At 38.6% G+C, this 16,788-nt stretch overlaps 2 protein-coding genes across 2 annotated transcripts in view; one reads left to right on the top strand and one right to left on the bottom strand.

Moving 5' to 3' along the window:
* The window catches only part of LOC107738113 (ras-associated and pleckstrin homology domains-containing protein 1-like), a 46,555-nt gene extending 37,186 nt beyond the window's left edge, over positions 1-9,369 (top strand). Inside the window, exons 8-13 of the mRNA XM_016549802.1 lie at positions 2,939-2,973; positions 3,694-3,804; positions 5,443-5,541; positions 5,637-5,757; positions 5,876-6,015; positions 7,134-9,369. Of these exons, the coding sequence (XP_016405288.1) occupies positions 2,939-2,973; positions 3,694-3,804; positions 5,443-5,541; positions 5,637-5,757; positions 5,876-6,015; positions 7,134-8,852 (2,225 nt within the window). The 3' untranslated portion in view covers positions 8,853-9,369. The remainder of the gene's footprint in view (positions 1-2,938; positions 2,974-3,693; positions 3,805-5,442; positions 5,542-5,636; positions 5,758-5,875; positions 6,016-7,133) is intronic.
* A 2,370-nt stretch (positions 9,370-11,739) lies between these two features.
* Positions 11,740-14,805, bottom strand: LOC107738116 (secreted phosphoprotein 24-like). Its single transcript, XM_016549804.1, has 4 exons — positions 14,698-14,805; positions 13,270-13,391; positions 12,077-12,202; positions 11,740-11,958 (listed from the first exon to the last, which is right to left on the bottom strand). The coding sequence occupies exons 1-4, from the start codon at positions 14,747-14,749 to the stop codon at positions 11,740-11,742; spliced, it is 519 nt and encodes a 172-aa protein (XP_016405290.1). The 5' UTR covers positions 14,750-14,805.
* Between the last annotated feature and the right edge of the window lie 1,983 nt (positions 14,806-16,788).

Here is a 16,788-nt window from a genome sequence, read left to right on the forward strand (position 1 = left end):
AAATTTATTATCTGAGGTATGTTTTTGATAGAGTTGTATTGAACCTACATGTAGAATATGCCTTTAACTGAACCTGCCCCCTCCCTTGCCGTGTCTAATATATGAGTGTGTGAGTCAGAGGCCTCATGTGCTGGGCTGCTCTGTATGTAGGTCCTGAGCGATCATGCGTGTGGCCATAGCCTACATCTCCAGGGCTTCAGCTTTTCCACTCTCTGCTCTTTCAGTGGAGGGAGAAAAAGGCAGAGAGGGGAAAGACAAGGAGATCTAGTGGTAGGGTACAGAATATCCGCCAGATGGACTGTGCTAAAATCCCTTTAATAAAAAGAGCAGCGGAGGTCTTTTCTGGAGGTATTTTGTGCAAGTTAATGGATTGTTGCAGTTTATAATGAGGAATGATGTGTTTTTGCCCCTCTGGCTGAATGAGATCAGAAATAGATGTACACACGTGTATATTCATGAGAAAAGAAAAAAAGTGTGTTTTCATGCATTAAACATTTTTAATTTTCATGTTGTTTTGAACGATTCTTGTCTTGCTGTCAGCACCTAGTCAAACTCTCAGATTTTGCTCTTTTGGCAGGTTTGTTTGTTGACTCATTGTTTTTGAGGGTTAAGCATGTTGAGGTTAAAGGTCACTGATTTATTGTTAAGGTGTGGCGGAATCGGGCTTAATCCAGATATGTGACCCTGGACCACAAAACCAGTCACAAGGGTCAATTTTTTGAAATTGAGATTTATACACCATCTGAAAGCTGAATAAATAATTGTCAGATTAGTGATTTCACTATTTAAATTTTTTGTAATTTTTAAAAAACTGTGTTAAACATTTGTTAAAGGTTTGCCTCTTATAGTCTGTCCCTTTTGTTTAAGGCAGAGCTTTCCAAACTTATAAATCTTGTGTCTGACAGGATACTTGTCAGTGTACAAGGCAAACATTAGACTCAGTTCACACCATATACCCCCGACAGCCTGCTTGTTGCCTTGGCAAAAAATGGTTTAAGAAATTTTTTTTTTCTTTTTTTCTTTCTTTATAAATATGTATATACAATTTATCATAATAAGTTTTATTTAAATAATACTTCTGGAACTTGCAGCTCTCATGTAGAAATTGTAGTTAATATATCAATTTGATTTACCTCAGTGGGTTTTAAGGTTTGACCTATTTTAAATTTGTCTAGTGCATGCAGTTTGTTACATACTTTCTCACCCTAAATGTCTTCAGGGGACTTTCCCTCCATGAAATAGTCCAAGGGATCTTTATAGTCTGTAAAGAGAGCAGGGCTGTGGCAGTAGGGCTTATAGTAATTTGGATAAATGTCACTTTTCCTTACAGACCATCGGATCTCTTGTAGGCCTGTTTACTTCATGATTTTGACATGGACTACTAAACCTATCTTTAGTTCACAATCACTTTATTATACATCAGAATGTGTTTTCTTTGTGGTCCAGGGTCACATATTAGGATTAAGAGAAGTGTAAGGGATTTTTAATTCCTCAAGTTCCTTTAATCACCTAATGGATGGACCTCTGTCAGATTAGTGATTTCACTATTTAAATTTTTTATAATTTTAAAAAAACTGTTAAACATTTGTTAAAGGTCTTATAGTCTGTCCCTTTTGTTTAAGGCAGAGCAAGTTATAGTTCCAAACTTATAAATCTTGTGTCTGACAGGATACTTGTCAGTGTACAAGGCAAAAAGTTGCGAGTCTCAATCTTCTGTTGTCTCATGCTTCATCTCATAGTCTGTTTGCTGTGAAGTTTTCTTTTTCACACACTCAATGACTGACACAAACACTTTCATACACTTGCTGACTGATACACAAACACTCTTACACTATGGCCCACCTATATAACTGATATTAAAATACATTTTCTGGTGATCTGATCACAACGGGTTCAAAATGTCAGAACATCAAAAGGCGTCTGACCACATCACATTTGTAAAATCACATTTCTTTAGGCTCTGCCGAAACAAGAGGGGCCATCATACTTTTTTCAATTTTTTTTGTTGTCGTTGTGTGTAATAAAAACATATACATACACTGACTAGTTTACAATCAAACTGGGCAGCACTAATCATAAATCTGTGCACAGTGTTAGATTAATATTAAGGATTCAGTCCCAGAACAAGCTCCATAATCTAATCCACTCACAAACTGAATGATCTCTAAAAGCATGAAAAGAGATTCTGGGATTATGTGATCCCATATGACTGAGATGATTATGTGCACAATCACATATGCTCGTATTATGCATGCACTTAAGTGTTCACACATATATGTGCAGATACATTATGAGGCCTGAGCAGTGATAATACACAAGAGCTTTGTGTGAGAAACAATGTAAATCAGCATTCACAGAAAATCTTCCCCTTCCATTTTACGTTTGTGCTATTTGAATAAATGTTACATTTCGTTAACTAAAACTATTAAAAATTGTTTTGGATAATTGAAATAAATCTAAAATAAAATAACTATTTGATGGAAAACATAAAAAGTACAAATATTGCCTTGACTACTAACTGAAATAAGTTTAATTTGAAATAGTAAAATTACAGTAGTAAAACTTAAACTGAGATAAAAAATTTTAAATCTCTTTAGAAGCATAAAAAAACTGATAAAAGTGATAAAAGCACATACAAATAATACATTTCAAGATTAAAATTAAAACTGTAAAAGCTTATTCAATTATTAATAAATACTATAATAGTATATAAAGAATAACACTTGGATTGTGCTGCTGCGTATTCTTTTGTACATGCATATATTCACATTAGGTGCATTGGGTACAGGGCACAGTGATCAATGACGTTTGGCATCATTGGTGTCAACCCTGGCACAAGCACATCTTGTGAATGTGCAAATGTGATTGAGGTTTGAGAGCTGAAGCATGAACACACTTGCTGTCAGTCACCTATAATAATTCCTGTGCTTTTCAAGAGATAAAGGGCCTGCTGACTCCATGTCTAGAGATCAGGTAATGAGTTCAAGTTCAGAGCAGATATGGGCCAGTGACTGCTCATTATCCACAGACCACAGGGAGGCAGAGGGTGATCGAGAGAGAGATAAAAGAGCAGCTGCTGTACATCCTCAGGTCATCACTCTGGATTTGACTGCTGCTGCCCATCTGCATCACTAGCATACTCACATCCTGTTTCATACTTAACACTGATGCTTAACACATGACCCGTCTGATTCAGCATAAGACAAGTACAGAATCTCAGTTCTTAAAAAAAAAAAAAACATTCAGGACCCCCCTTTTCATGCTATTCAACCTGTCTTGCCTATTTCTGTGCACTAATTCAATGCACTTTTTAAAAATTTAGTGCTCCCCCTAGTGGATTCAACAGTGAAGTAGCATTTAGGTCAATTTAGGTAATTTCATTTTTATTTGTTTATTGTTGCTTATTTAAAAGCTAATTTTAAAAACTAATTTTCATTGTCACAATATAAGCAAACAAATGGGTTAAACAGCAGGTCAGGTGTGTGGCATGATGTTATAAAAATAATTATTAAATAAATAATCATTCTGAAAATAGTAAGAGATAAGATGCAAGCATATGCATGTAGACAATCTATTTATAATTAGCATTAGTGTTATTACCAGCATTCCCTACAGATGCATTTACAAACAAAGATTTTCTTTTGTTATATACTGACATGTAGTCTTTTTCCTTCCATCATGTGTCATCTGTAGGCCTCTAGAGACCTAGTTTGCTTCCTGCAACTGGATCATGTTAACGTGTACCTGGGTCAGGACTACCGCAGCAAGTATAAAGCCCCAACTGACTACTGCATGGTCCTGAAGGTGAGGGATGACAATCAACTTTGTACATTGTATCAGACATTGCAGTTTTATGCAGTTATAAAAATTGTCTAAAAATATCAAAGTTTTAAAGGTGCAATAGGTGATTGTCTTCAGAAACATTTTTGGTATGCTGGTTGAAAGTCTCTTCACATCCCGATAGCAATCATTAAGTTAAGTGGTCTAAATGTATTTACATATTTTGTGGAAGGCGTAGGACCAAGAAATGTTCGTCCAGTCAAAACGCTCGGTCTGAGCATTTTGATTGACTTTCCTACCTGCCTGTATATATGTATGTATTATATATATGTATTAGCATACCTCTGCTCACCCGGTTCGCGCAGACAGGATATGTCATCAGCGCGTTCACGTACTCTGTGCAGACAGAGCGAGAATGGCAGACAAACATCAACAACCCGATCTTCCTTCCTGGTATTGTAGTACTTTTACTAACTTTACAATAAAGTTTTCTCACCGGTGAATGACATATGATGTATTGTAGTAATGTTGTCTCTGGTCGTCTGGTCTGTGTGCAGTCCTGCGTTTAGGAGGCGTGGCTTTGGACGGCGATTTGCAGGGAGGGTGGGACGTACGCTTTCAGTGCTATCAGGCTAAAGTTAACATTTTCTAAGATCTCCTACTGCACCTTTAATTCCTTGCTATCAGATGTCAGTCACACTGCTTTGTTCCTGAAGAGGAAGATGAGTTGAAGCCATGTGTTCTTAAAATGCATTTACTTAAATGACTAAAAAGTAATTAAAGTAAAGTAAAGTAGCGGAAGCAGTAAAACAAGCATTTGCCTGTCCATATCTCTAGTTTATCATCATTTTCCAGATTTCCATTTGTCTATATGGTTAAAGCAGACAGCAGTCAGAGGTTTTTGCCAAGAGAACATTTTAAGTGCTGGGATCTGTAAAAGTACAAAATCTCGGTCTGCATTACAATTTGTGATTCTGGACTGAACAAAATATTTCTTCAGTTCGTGCAGACACCCTCAGAAGGAAATCAAAGCCACAGAAGTGAGACAAACATAAATATAGCCTGTTTTTGGTCAGTGTTTGGCTTTCTTTTGACATAACTTATCTGCTGTTGAACTTATCTGGCGTTATTCTTGCATAGCCAAAGTTTTGAGTACAGCATAAAGGATTGACCACACTGCAGTTTATTACTGTGAAGAACTGCGTACTTAGACAGAAAGAGACCATCTGAAAAGTGTATGTGTGTGTTTTACGCTCAATTTAGAGATGAGTTCATCTGAAACAGTTTATTATACCAGACAATCTAATTCAAATTATGGTAAAACATCAGCCAGCAACTAACAGCATCACACAGACATTTGATCACACAGACATTTGATCCCACTTTGGCAAAGAAGCGTTTATTGTATCGAACTGATACTGAACTGAACTTTTCAAGGATAGGTCAGAAATTGCATAAAAGCCATTCAAGTCAGTTTTACTTTTTTGGTAGTGCTTGTGAGTTTTGTGTTTAATACGCATCAGACATTTAGTGATCAGACTGTGAGCTAGTTGTGGCTGAATTTACTCTGACTATAGTCTAATACAGGGAAAAAGTCTGATCACACAGTCTCAGACTATAAATTGCATCAGTATAGGTAACATCTCTGATTTCGCCACACAGCACCCACAGATTCAAAAGAAATCACAGTACATCAAATACCTGTGCTGTGATGATGTCAGAATGCTGCATCAGTGGGTCAATGGAATACGCATTGCCAAGGTAACGTCTCGTTATGATGACATCACCCTGCTTGGTGTATAATGTGTATACAGTAGCTAGGTTTTGTGGCTGAATCTATGTGATTTGTAATGCAGTATGGGAAGCAGCTGTATTTGAACTACCAGGAAGCCATGAGACGCACAGAGGCCGCTCATGACTGGTCCTCCCTCTCCAGCTCCAGTATCAAGTCTGGTTCCAGCTCCTCCAGTCTACCAGGTGAGTTCAGCAGTGCAACAGCAGAAATATAGAAATCTCAAATGAAATTTAACAGGCTTGTGTAATGTTGTCTGTGTTCACCCGTTTACTCGACTTTGTGATTCTTTCATGCAAACAGAATCTCAGTCCAACCACTCCAGCCAATCAGACAGCGGCGTGTCAGAGACCACATCCTCTGGTCATGTGCGCTCTCAGAGTGTCGTCAGCTCCATCTTCTCTGAGGCATGGAAGAGAGGCAATCAGGCAGATGAACCCAAGGTGACCGTTGAAGAACTTTACTAGTCTCTTTACTTGCGCTGCTTTGTTTCACCTCTGTTTCTTCATCATGGTGTCATTATCATCTCTTCTGTGTCTTAATCCATTTTAAAAGATCTATTGTTTGCAATATTATATTCAAGAAATAGGGTTCACAATATGTGCAATACACCAATCAGCATTAATCTGTTTTATATTAGTTGTAATGAAAACCTGAAAGAAAATATACGCATATACCAAGCAGAAAACAACGAGGTTTGTATGGTTTGATGGTGTCAGTGATATAATTATAGTTCTGATTTCGTCCAGTTTAATTAAAATGCTCTGTCAGTGGAATTTGCTGAAGTAGGATATGGCATATTGTCAACTACGTCCTAGTAGTGTTAAATTTAATTGCTAAGAGGAAAGGGGCAATTTAAGCGACCCTTTGGGTAATTGTGGGACATTACTTGTATCGCACTGTCCCCAGATATATTACTTGTTAATTGGTCCCCTCTCTGTTTGTCTACCCAGGATGAGAATGTCAAGTCTGGAAAGGCTATACATTGATGGGGATTGAGGTTAGGAGTGTGATAAAACCTCACACTCTAGCTGTTTATATTTGATATAATCCTCACATGTGAATCTCTAAAGCAACTAACCACTGATATGATGTGTGTGGTGGGCAGTACAACTTAGTTGTTTTTTGAATGCTGGGTAATTGGGGGCTGGTGTGAGACACCTACTGTAATAGTTTGTGTTAACTCTTAACAGACAGCGCACTGGTGTTGTATTTTGAATAACCTGTTATGATGTTTGGTGTGTTTTGGTTTGGTGCGTGTTATAAATTATACATATTGTCAGAGAAGGTAAGCACGACAAAAAAAAATGTATGCACACACTGAATTGCTGTTGTCTTAATTGGTTGTTTGGAAGAGCAGATCTCAATTAATACTAACAGTTCTTAGCTCCTCCCTTAAGACTTTATTACATTTCCTATAACATTTCATGTTATTTCACACTTTTAATTGCACTGTTTGCATAATATCTTGTTGCACACCACTAATATATATCCTTCAAAAAAATTAAAATCAATGTGAACTAGATCTGTTCTAATTGAATCATTTTTGTCATTTCCACAGATGAGAATGGATGGCCCACCAGCACAGCCTGCTAGAGCCTCTTACCCTCTACAACTTCCCCAACTGCCCCAATCTCTCCAATCTCGTTGCAGCTACAGTGGTGTGTCCCCAGTGTCCCCCTCCTCGCCCCCATCTCCCCCACCGCCTCCTCCACCACCTCCCCCTCTCCCCAACCCCACGCACCACAGCACCAATGGGCTCCAGCAGTTCTTAGCTCAAAAGTTCCCTAATATGACCTATGACTTCTCACCTGTCCAACAAGATGAAGAGCCTCCGCCACCTCCTCCAGTGTGTTTCTCTCCGCCCCCTCAGCAGTCAGGTCCACCTGCCCCACCTAAAACATTCACTGGTGGGTTTCCACCCCAAACGGCTCCGAAACCCGCCCACGGCATTTCCCCCATTTCCCCTGTGCCACCTTCTTTGTCTCCAACCCCTCCGGCCACCATGAAGAAACAACAAAGCCTCTCCAGTGGTCACAGCCCCAATCAACCTCCACCTATCCTTCCCAAGCAATATAGCCTTTCTTCCAAAGCTGCATCTGTATCTGCCCCCATCTCTCCCACCCAATCGCTTGTAAAGCAGATTGTAAACCAGTTCCCTGACGCCCCTGATGGATCTAAATGCCCCATATCTCCTCCTGTGGTAAAAACCAAACCAAAATGGCAGCCAGGAGGGCAAGCTCAACCACAATCTCCTGAATTTCCTCCACCCCCACCAGAGAGTACCCTTGAATTCCCTCCACCTCCTGCTCCAAGTCCCCCTCCTGCCCCACAGCCTTCTGGCAAGATGGGATCACCAATCAAGAAGTCCCCATCGACGTCGTCAAATTCTTCTACTGGTTCAGGAGGGAAGAAGCCCCCTCCAACTCCACAGCGCAACTCCAGCATGATGTCCACCTCTTCCATTGAGTACCAGGAGTCCAAGAAAGTGGAGGATTTGGTCAGCATGTTTGCCCAAACCAGTCAAGCCCCTCCCAGCTCCTTCTCAACTCCATCCTCTACGACAGGATCACCTTCCAAGGACTCTTCCGCAGGTCCTCGAAAACCAGGCAAGATCAACTTGGCTAATCTGCCTCTGGCTCTCCAGGGGAAGCCAGGTCAATATCAGCAATCCAGCTCAGACTTCCCCTCTCCTCCTCCCGAATGTGACTTTCCCCCTCCACCACCAGACTCAGAACTCCTGCCTCCTCCACCTCTCCCATCAGAACTGCACACCGGGGCTCCCAAAGTGGCCGTGGTGAACCCTCAACCCCAACACTCCTCCAGCTCCACATCCTCATGGAAGCAAAGCTCCTTGAAGAAAATGCCACCTCCGACTATGCACCGCCGCAGCAGTGGCCCACCCGAGCCACTTGCCCTTTCTCCACCTCCTCAACAGATGCCTCTGTCCTCTTTTAACTCTCAGATCCCACCAACTTCCCCCAAGGCCAGTCTGTCAATCCAGCCCAACTTCTTGGAAGACCTCAACAGAACTCTCAAAAGGAAGTCCATGACTCGACATGGCTCCCTCACTTCCTCGAGAATCTCGGCCAAGCTGGAGCCAGTAACCACCATGGACGATATGGCCCTTCCGCCCCCTCCTCCAGAGCTGCTGCTGGGCCAGCAGAAAAAGGGCGGATACATGAGCGCCAACATCTCAGGCTATGCAACATTACGGCGGGGTCCTCCGCCGGCTCCACCCAAACGGGACCAAAACACTAAACTGACAAGTGAGTGGTAGTTGGGACATGTGCTGAGTACGGCTATGCCACTCTCCTTTTCCACTCCGTTTATCTTCAACAGCTGAAACGTCTGCATTAAAATACTGCTCATTTTAACCCCCGATTATAACCACAATATGAAAAAGCCAAACCATCTATACATAAGCTTCTCTGCGTGTTTGTGCCGCTTTGCTATTAAGTGTAGCAGATATACAAAAAACTGAGAAAAAGAGACTGACGTTGTTATTATAGGTACTGCATGGACACTGCTGTGAGGAGCAAAGGGGATAATGTATATGTATGATAAAATATATATGTGGAACAATGGGGTGGGAGGGAACTTGTACTTTTTTATATGAAATTATTTAATACCTGAAATATATTCTTATTTTAAAGTTTAGTTTTGAAACCCTTGACTGTAAACGTTAAACGTGAATAGAAAATCAGGGTTGTTGAACCGATGCTTGTGTGTGTGCGTGTGCGCATTTCGTCTGAGGGATTTGGTTGATCCACTCTCAGAAGAAAAGCGAGGGCCTGGTAATAGTGCCGCCCTGGCTTGTCATTAGATGTGCTTAAACTATGATGGAACTGTAAAAGAATGTGCCTTGGGTTGAACATTGCTCAAGAGATTAAGGCTATACTACAGCAATTAACTACACACACTTTTAATTTTATAAGAGACACACACAGAATGTACAGAGAAATAAGGAGACAATTATTTGATTATAGTATTTTCTTGGTTGAAAATGTATCTTTTTAAAGCAAAACTATTTCATGTAAAGTTTTATTTGAAACATCAGTTGGAGGTCTATCTGTTTGTCTGTCTATTCAGGGTTGTTGAACCGATGCTTGTGTGTGTGCGTGTGCGCATTTCGTCTGAGGGATTTGGTTGATCCACTCTCAGAAGAACAGCGAGGGCCTGGTAATAGTGCCGCCCTGGCTTGTCATTAGATGTGCAAATCCCAATGTGGGAACTGCACTTGTGTAGCATACATTCTAAATGAAGTAGTCTACCAAACTTTCCACATTTAATTTAAATGGTTTAGAAACTTCCACTTAAAATGTCAAGAAAGAAAAAAAACAGCTACCATTGTTATTGATAAATCTGTTATGTTGTGTTGCTGTGGACCCTTACTTTTCATGAAGATGTCCAAATGTTAGACAAAGATGAAAATGAGCCTGTTGCCGCTTGAGTACATCTCGGCGTGTAGCTGGCCTGTGAATGGGATGGGATGTGATGTCTGTTTATGTTGGTTACATTGCTATCTGTCTGTACATACAGCTGCAGTTCCTGACTTTATCAATGTGCGTTAGCTCTGCATGAGTGAAACACACACTAGGAAGTGATGTCGTTCTCCTTATTTTGACCTCTGTCTATACTCAGTGCTGTATTAAAGTGTGTCACATATCTGGAACATCTATTTCTCATGTCATGGCAATGCCACAATGTACTGATGTTAATCTAGCATGCATGCTTCCATAGTATGGTTGCCTAAGATCGAGCACTTTGTAGGGTTTTAAGACCATAGCCACAAAATAAAAGGTGTCATGTCAAGTTTACTTGACTTACAATGCAAAAAAATTCACTGTGTGCCTACTATCATTGTCATCCCTCTAACAAACTTGAATGCGTAGGTTGAGAAAACATGTACCTGTTGGTTTTGCATCTCCAAAAGACTTTCATTTTGAAAGGCTGAGCAATGAAATGTAGGAATAGATAGAGTTCTCTTTACAGGGAGGAGTACAGAGCTAATGCTGCTGCTTAAAGTCAGGAACCTTTAGTTAAATAAATGGGGAAGTAAATGTCTGTTACATTTCAAGTGAACAATATAAATGTGTAAATCACACAGAATGTTGTCCAAGTTTTTGTTATTTTGATGGTTCATTATCATCATACAACTAAAAGCTTCTTATGCTGAATCCTCTGATTTACAATGAATAACAATGTTAGTCCATTATGGACAATACACTATATAATACATGCATAATGTTTTAAAAATCTACAAATATAGCTAGCTACAAATATGTGTTGCACACGTTTATATGCCTGATTAAACTATGATGGAACTGTAAAAGAATGCGCCTTGGGTTGAACATTGCTCAAGAGATTAAGGCTATACTACAGCAATTAACTACACACTTTTAATTTTACACATTTAATTTTATAAGAGACACTCCTTGTTTGTTTACCACAGAATGTACAGAGAAATAAGGAGACAATTATTTGATTATAGTATTTTCTTGGTTGAAAATGTATCTTTTTAAAGCAAAACTATTTCATGTAAAGTTTTATTTGAAACATCAGTTGGAGGTCTATCTGTTTGTCTGTCTATTTTAATCACATTTTATGAAATCACAGTAGTAATCTCGAACAGTTAAACTCTCCTCGACACAGAATGATTCCTGAAGACAAAGAGCCCAGAGGAACCCGTCCTATCCGCCGGATAATGACCTCTTCACTGCTGGACTCTGAGCTGGACCCAAGCGCAGCTGTATCAGCCAGACAACTGATGCCCAGAGGAGCTACAGAAATGCTGCCAACACGCACAAGACTGGGGCACAATTTCTTTGACTTGAGAAAGAAAAGAAAAGGTGAGAAATATCTTAGTATGATGTTGGTATTAGTGAAGTGTATGTGTGACCTGCAACAACCAGAAGGGAGACAGTAAAAACATTAAACCTTGTCTTACCGCAAGACGTCCCTGTTTGAAATGGCAACGATTCCTGTATGGTCTCCTGGTACAAACAGAATGTACAGAGAAATAAGGAGACAATTATTTGATTATAGTATTTTCTTGGTTGAAAATGTATCTTTTTAAAGCAAAACTATTTCATGTAAAGTTTTATTTGAAACATCAGTTGGAGGTCTATCTGTTTGTCTGTCTATTTTAATCACATTTTATGAAATCACAGTAGTAATCTCGAACAGTTAAACTCTCCTCGACACAGAATGATTCCTGAAGACAAAGAGCCCAGAGGAACCCGTCCTATCCGCCGGATAATGACCTCTTCACTGCTGGACTCTGAGCTGGACCCAAGCGTAGCTGTATCAGCCAGACAACTGATGCCCAGAGGAGCTACAGAAATGCTGCCAACACGCACAAGACTGGAGCACAATTTCTTTGACTTGAGAAAGAAAAGAAAAGGTGAGAAATATCTTAGTATGATGTTGGTATTAGTGAAGTGTATGTGTGACCTGCAACAACCAGAAGGGAGACAGTAAAAACATTAAACCTTGTCTTACCGCAAGACGTCCCTGTTTGAAATGGCAACGATTCCTGTATGGTCTCCTGGTATATTTCAGACAGACTGTCTCCTTTATTCCGAAATCAAGCAGGATATCATATGTATTATCACGTCCCAGTGTGATCTTCGATGACAAAGATCAAATGTGTCTTATTTAATCTGTTTTCTAATGCTATTCTTTCAAAATAGTATTAATGTTTGATAACATACAGAGCCCTGCTGAAAAAAACAAGAAAACCCATCACAGAATTTGTAGTGGTTTTACTGGTTATATAATGGGAACTACTGGTAATTGGTCGCCTTCTATTGGATTGTTAAAACCACTAAATCTTAATGGAATATGTCCCAAAACACACTACAGGAAACCATTTTTTAATGGTTAAAAGTTGATGTTTGCAATGTTTATAATGGTATTTGTAGTGAAAACCATTAGAATTTTTTTGTGAGGGTTTCTATTGTTTTTTCAGCAGGGAGGTCAACTTCCTTGACTTTCTAAGATTATTTAGGCTATTTAGTCATAGCTGAATTTAGGAATGCGTGACAAGCAAAATGAAAAACAGAATATTCTCTTATTGAAATTGTTTGTCAGAAGTTACAACCCCAAACGTTAGGCTAACCTAAAATTAACCTACATTTATGGTGCTTTTACTTTGAAGATTGACAGAGGTCAAGAATGCTGTTTAATAACTTTTGTGTTTAATAAAAACAGCATACGGATTTGAAGCCGTACGAGGGCAAGTAGCTATATATTGGCCGCATAATGTTTGTTTTTTTGTGAATACATTTTTTAGTGAGGGTTAAGTGTAACCCAGTTCTTTGTTGACTTGAGTTCATATAACCACTAGAGGACGGTAGTGCACTATGAGAAACTGCTTGACTTTGTTTTGCTGAGAGGATTCCTGAGGCTGCTGCCTAGCGCTAGTATTTGTTGTTGGTAGATCAAATAGATATATTAATATATCTTTTTTTTTTTTTTTTTTTTTAAAAAAAAGAAAATCTCTCTTTCAGACCTTTTCGGTGCCGTCAATCTCGCTCTTTGGACTGGAGTGCTTTGAGGGTCGGGAGGTCGCCATTGATACACAGATTTCCAACATGTGGGAGGAAGGATTTAATACACATTTCCTCTCTGTCAGGGTCAATAGTGGTTGGTGAGTTTGCATATTATTGGTTCATATTAGTACATATTATTACCTTTCGGACCACACTGCTTGTTGGCCTGTGCAGGTTGAAATTGCTGGACTGCCTGTTGACTTTATCGACAGAAACCTTCAGTGCCAGGTTAGCCAGATGACTGAAGTTATTTCCAAGCTGCCCTGTTTAATTAGAGTAAATGATAATAACACTATCATAACTTTAACTAGTTAAGTAGCTGTCAGTTGTTAATGTAGTTACTCTAATATTCAGATGTTTGAGGTTGGTAATATTTTTTCCTTTTTTTGGAATAAGTCTCTTGTGCTTACCTGCTGAAAAAACAGCTAAAACCAGCCTAAACTGGTTGGTCTTAGCTGGTTTAAGCTGGAAGTAGCTGGTTTTAGCTGATCTCAGCCTGGCCAGGCTGGTAAAGCTGGTTTTAGCTGGCTGACCAGCTAAGACCAACCTGACCACCTAAGAAAGTGGCCAAAACCCCTCTAAAACCAGCCTAGACCAGGCTGGATGACCAGCTAAAACCAGCCAGCTGTTTTTTTTTCAGCAGACTGCGTTTATTTGATCAAAAATACAGGAAAAACAGTAATATTGTGAAATATTATTCCAGTTTACACCGACTGTTTTGTATTTTAATATACTTTATACTTTATTTTAATATGTAATTTATTCCTGTGATGGCAAAACTGAATTTTCAGCAGCCATTACCCCAGTCTTCATTGTCAATTGATTCTTCAGAAATAATATATGCTAAATTGCTGCTTAAAAACATTTCATATTATTATCAGGGCGGAAAACAGTTGAGCTGCTTAATATTTTCATGGAAACTGTAGCCTTTCCATGGAATTTTTTTAATTAATATTAATGTTTTCCAATATTTTTGGATGAATAGAAAGTTCAAAAGAATATCATTTATTTGAAGCAATATTAGTATAGGCTAAATATCCCAAAATATTTTCTAACTTTTTAATGAATGCATTTACTGTCACTTTTGATCAATTTAATGTGTCCTTGCAGAATAATAAAGGATAAAATAAGGGAGAGAAAGAAAAGAAAGAAGAACTTGACTCAGAAAAAAAGAACAAAAGCTGTCACTGGAACAGTAACTTCTCATGAAGGAACTAATACTTTAGGTATTAATATGTATCTTTAATGTATTAATATGCATCTTTTAGGGGTGAATAAGGAAAAAGAAAAGAGTACCTCTTAAAAAGGTACCACCCCACTGACAACTTTTGTACCTCTTTTCTGAATGCTGAAAGGCGGTGTACATTACACACATGAAAATATTTATATATGATATTTTCAAGACGTGCAATAATGATGTTAAGCACTATATGATTGTTAATGACTTGAAACATTTCTAAAGTGTTACTAAAGAATTGAAGTCATTATTATGTCCATATAATATTTACAGTGATTCTTTATTTAGATCCTCATCTTATGAACTTCATTAAATCATGAATGTTTTCTTACCCGAGACACAGCAGCACTGAAAGAAGAGCAGCAGAATGTAGGCTGGTGTCATCTTTTTTCTATATTTCTTTTGTAACTCACTTCTGCTCTTCTCACTATGTGAATGTATTTTTCTCCACTGCAGTGCTCAGTAAACAATCTTCCAGCAATGCAATGTCACAAGCCCTGCCTTGGCTTTAACCACAAAGTAAATGCTTTGCAGTTTTAATTGAGCTTTTCATAAAACCTGAAGACATTATAGTTTAGTCTGAAAATGCTGGATGATTATTTCACAATGGCTGCATATATGTGGCTTTTTTAAATGTCAGGGCTTGTGCAAAATGATGTACATTAAACTTTTTTTTTTAAAAACATGACTATGTGTCATGTGTTTTCATCACACGTTGTCCTTAATTTGTACATGCTTAATCTGTTTGTACATGTCCTTCATTTGTACATGCTTAATTTTCATCAGTAGTAAATTGAACACTTTCAGAGACATGACGTGTTTGAGCAGCTAAAGGGAGCCACGAGAGGCTGGGGTGGTTGTCACGCTTTTACCCCGGTGAGTATTTCTCACAGTGGATTTATTCTTGACTTTAGTGTCAATTTCTGTTCATGCACATATTTTCTTGTCTGATTAAAAAAAATAAAAGCTATTGAACTTTTTCATCATCTTTGCCCAGAAATAAGGAGACAGTTTATTGACGTAAACTGTCACACTATATGGGGCAATTTGTCACAATGGAACCTGCCATAAAAGTATTGCGTTTCACAAAACGTTAATTTTGGACTGCAGTTGTGTGGATTACATGTGCATTATTGTGATGGTTTTTTATCAACTCCCATTCGGACGGCACCCATTCACTGCAGAGGATCCAATGGTGAGCAAGTGATGTAATGCTACTTTTCTTCAAATCTGTTCTGATGAAGACAATAAAAACGTCAGCAAATTTTCATTTTTGGGTTAACTATTCCATAAAGCATTCAAAATTAATAATAAAAGAAAATGTTAAAGGTAACATAACAGTTTTTTTTGGCTAACAGATTTAATTAATTGTATGAAATTATATAATAAAACATGACAGCCTGCCACAACCTGTTATTTGTGATCAATCCTTTTATCCTGGAAAGTTTTTTTTTTTTTAAAGTTTAGTATTGCTGACTCGTGTCTTAATGTGGTTTTATTCACTTGTTACCAAACCGTTATAGTAAAAATATGACAACAATGGAATTTCTATAACATTATCCTGATTTGAAACGAACGTACAAAACGTTACTGAGATGTAATCCTTGGGATATAACTCCACTCTCACGTGGATATCTACATAACAACAATATTCTGCTGACTCTATGCATTTTTCTCGCCTCACTTTTGATTCAGACTAAACAGAACTGCTCATTTGATATCTTGTTTTCACACCATGGACACATTTCACGGAGCTGAGGTTTGATTTTCACACTTCCACACAAACATTCACTTCCTCTTTCCTTGTGTAGGTGCAATTTTTGCTGTGTGGATGCTGCAGCTCTATTACTTTAAAAATAAAATAACACTATATAAAGATGTGAACAAGCCTGTATATGATATAAATATGTTGAGAATCTCATAGCTTCATCAAAGCAGAACTAGTGCTCTTCTCGGTCTCTGCAGCTAACAGCTTGTGGGCGTCTGAGTGTGCAACCCTCCAGCAATCTTACGTACGTCTCAAGCCATCTGGACCCGTTTGCTGCCAAATTACGCAAGTCTGAAAAAGAACATGGGCGTGTATCCCAAACATGAGCTCTGCACTATAACAACACCATCTGAGGAGAAGACATTTCACTATAAACTCCCGCAACACAATCAAGACAGCATGGAAAGTCGTCAAAAAAAATTATGTAGCTTATCATCAGCACAATTTTTCACTTTTGAAAAATATCTGGATCTATACACGTTTGTGTCCGAGGTCAAAGGTGAAACATTTCTGTTAAGAAAGCTCTGAGCAAGTGCCGTTTTGGAAGAGCGATCAGACAATTCGCATGGAAAGTTCTAGTACTGGGGAAAAAAGGAAGGTTCACATTTAACGTTAGAGATTTTGCACATTAGTGTTATCCTCTCACACATGGAAA

This window comes from Sinocyclocheilus rhinocerous, unplaced genomic scaffold (assembly GCF_001515625.1).
Source record: "Sinocyclocheilus rhinocerous isolate Xijiao unplaced genomic scaffold, SAMN03320098_v1.1 scaffold1365, whole genome shotgun sequence".
Taxonomy (NCBI): Eukaryota; Metazoa; Chordata; class Actinopteri; order Cypriniformes; family Cyprinidae; genus Sinocyclocheilus; species Sinocyclocheilus rhinocerous.

Excerpts from the sequence above, each read along its gene's own strand:
- LOC107738116 (XM_016549804.1), bottom strand. The coding sequence starts at position 14,749 with ATGACACCAGCCTACATTCTGCTGCTCTTCTTTCAGTGCTGCTGTGTC. Across the intron at positions 12,203-13,269 it reads CAAGCAGTGTGGTCCGAAAG|ATCACACTGGGACGTGATAA; the intron begins GTAATAATATGT and ends TTGTCATCGAAG. Across the intron at positions 11,959-12,076 it reads TCAAACAGGGACGTCTTGCG|TCAAAGAAATTGTGCTCCAG; the intron begins GTAAGACAAGGT and ends TTCTTTCTCAAG.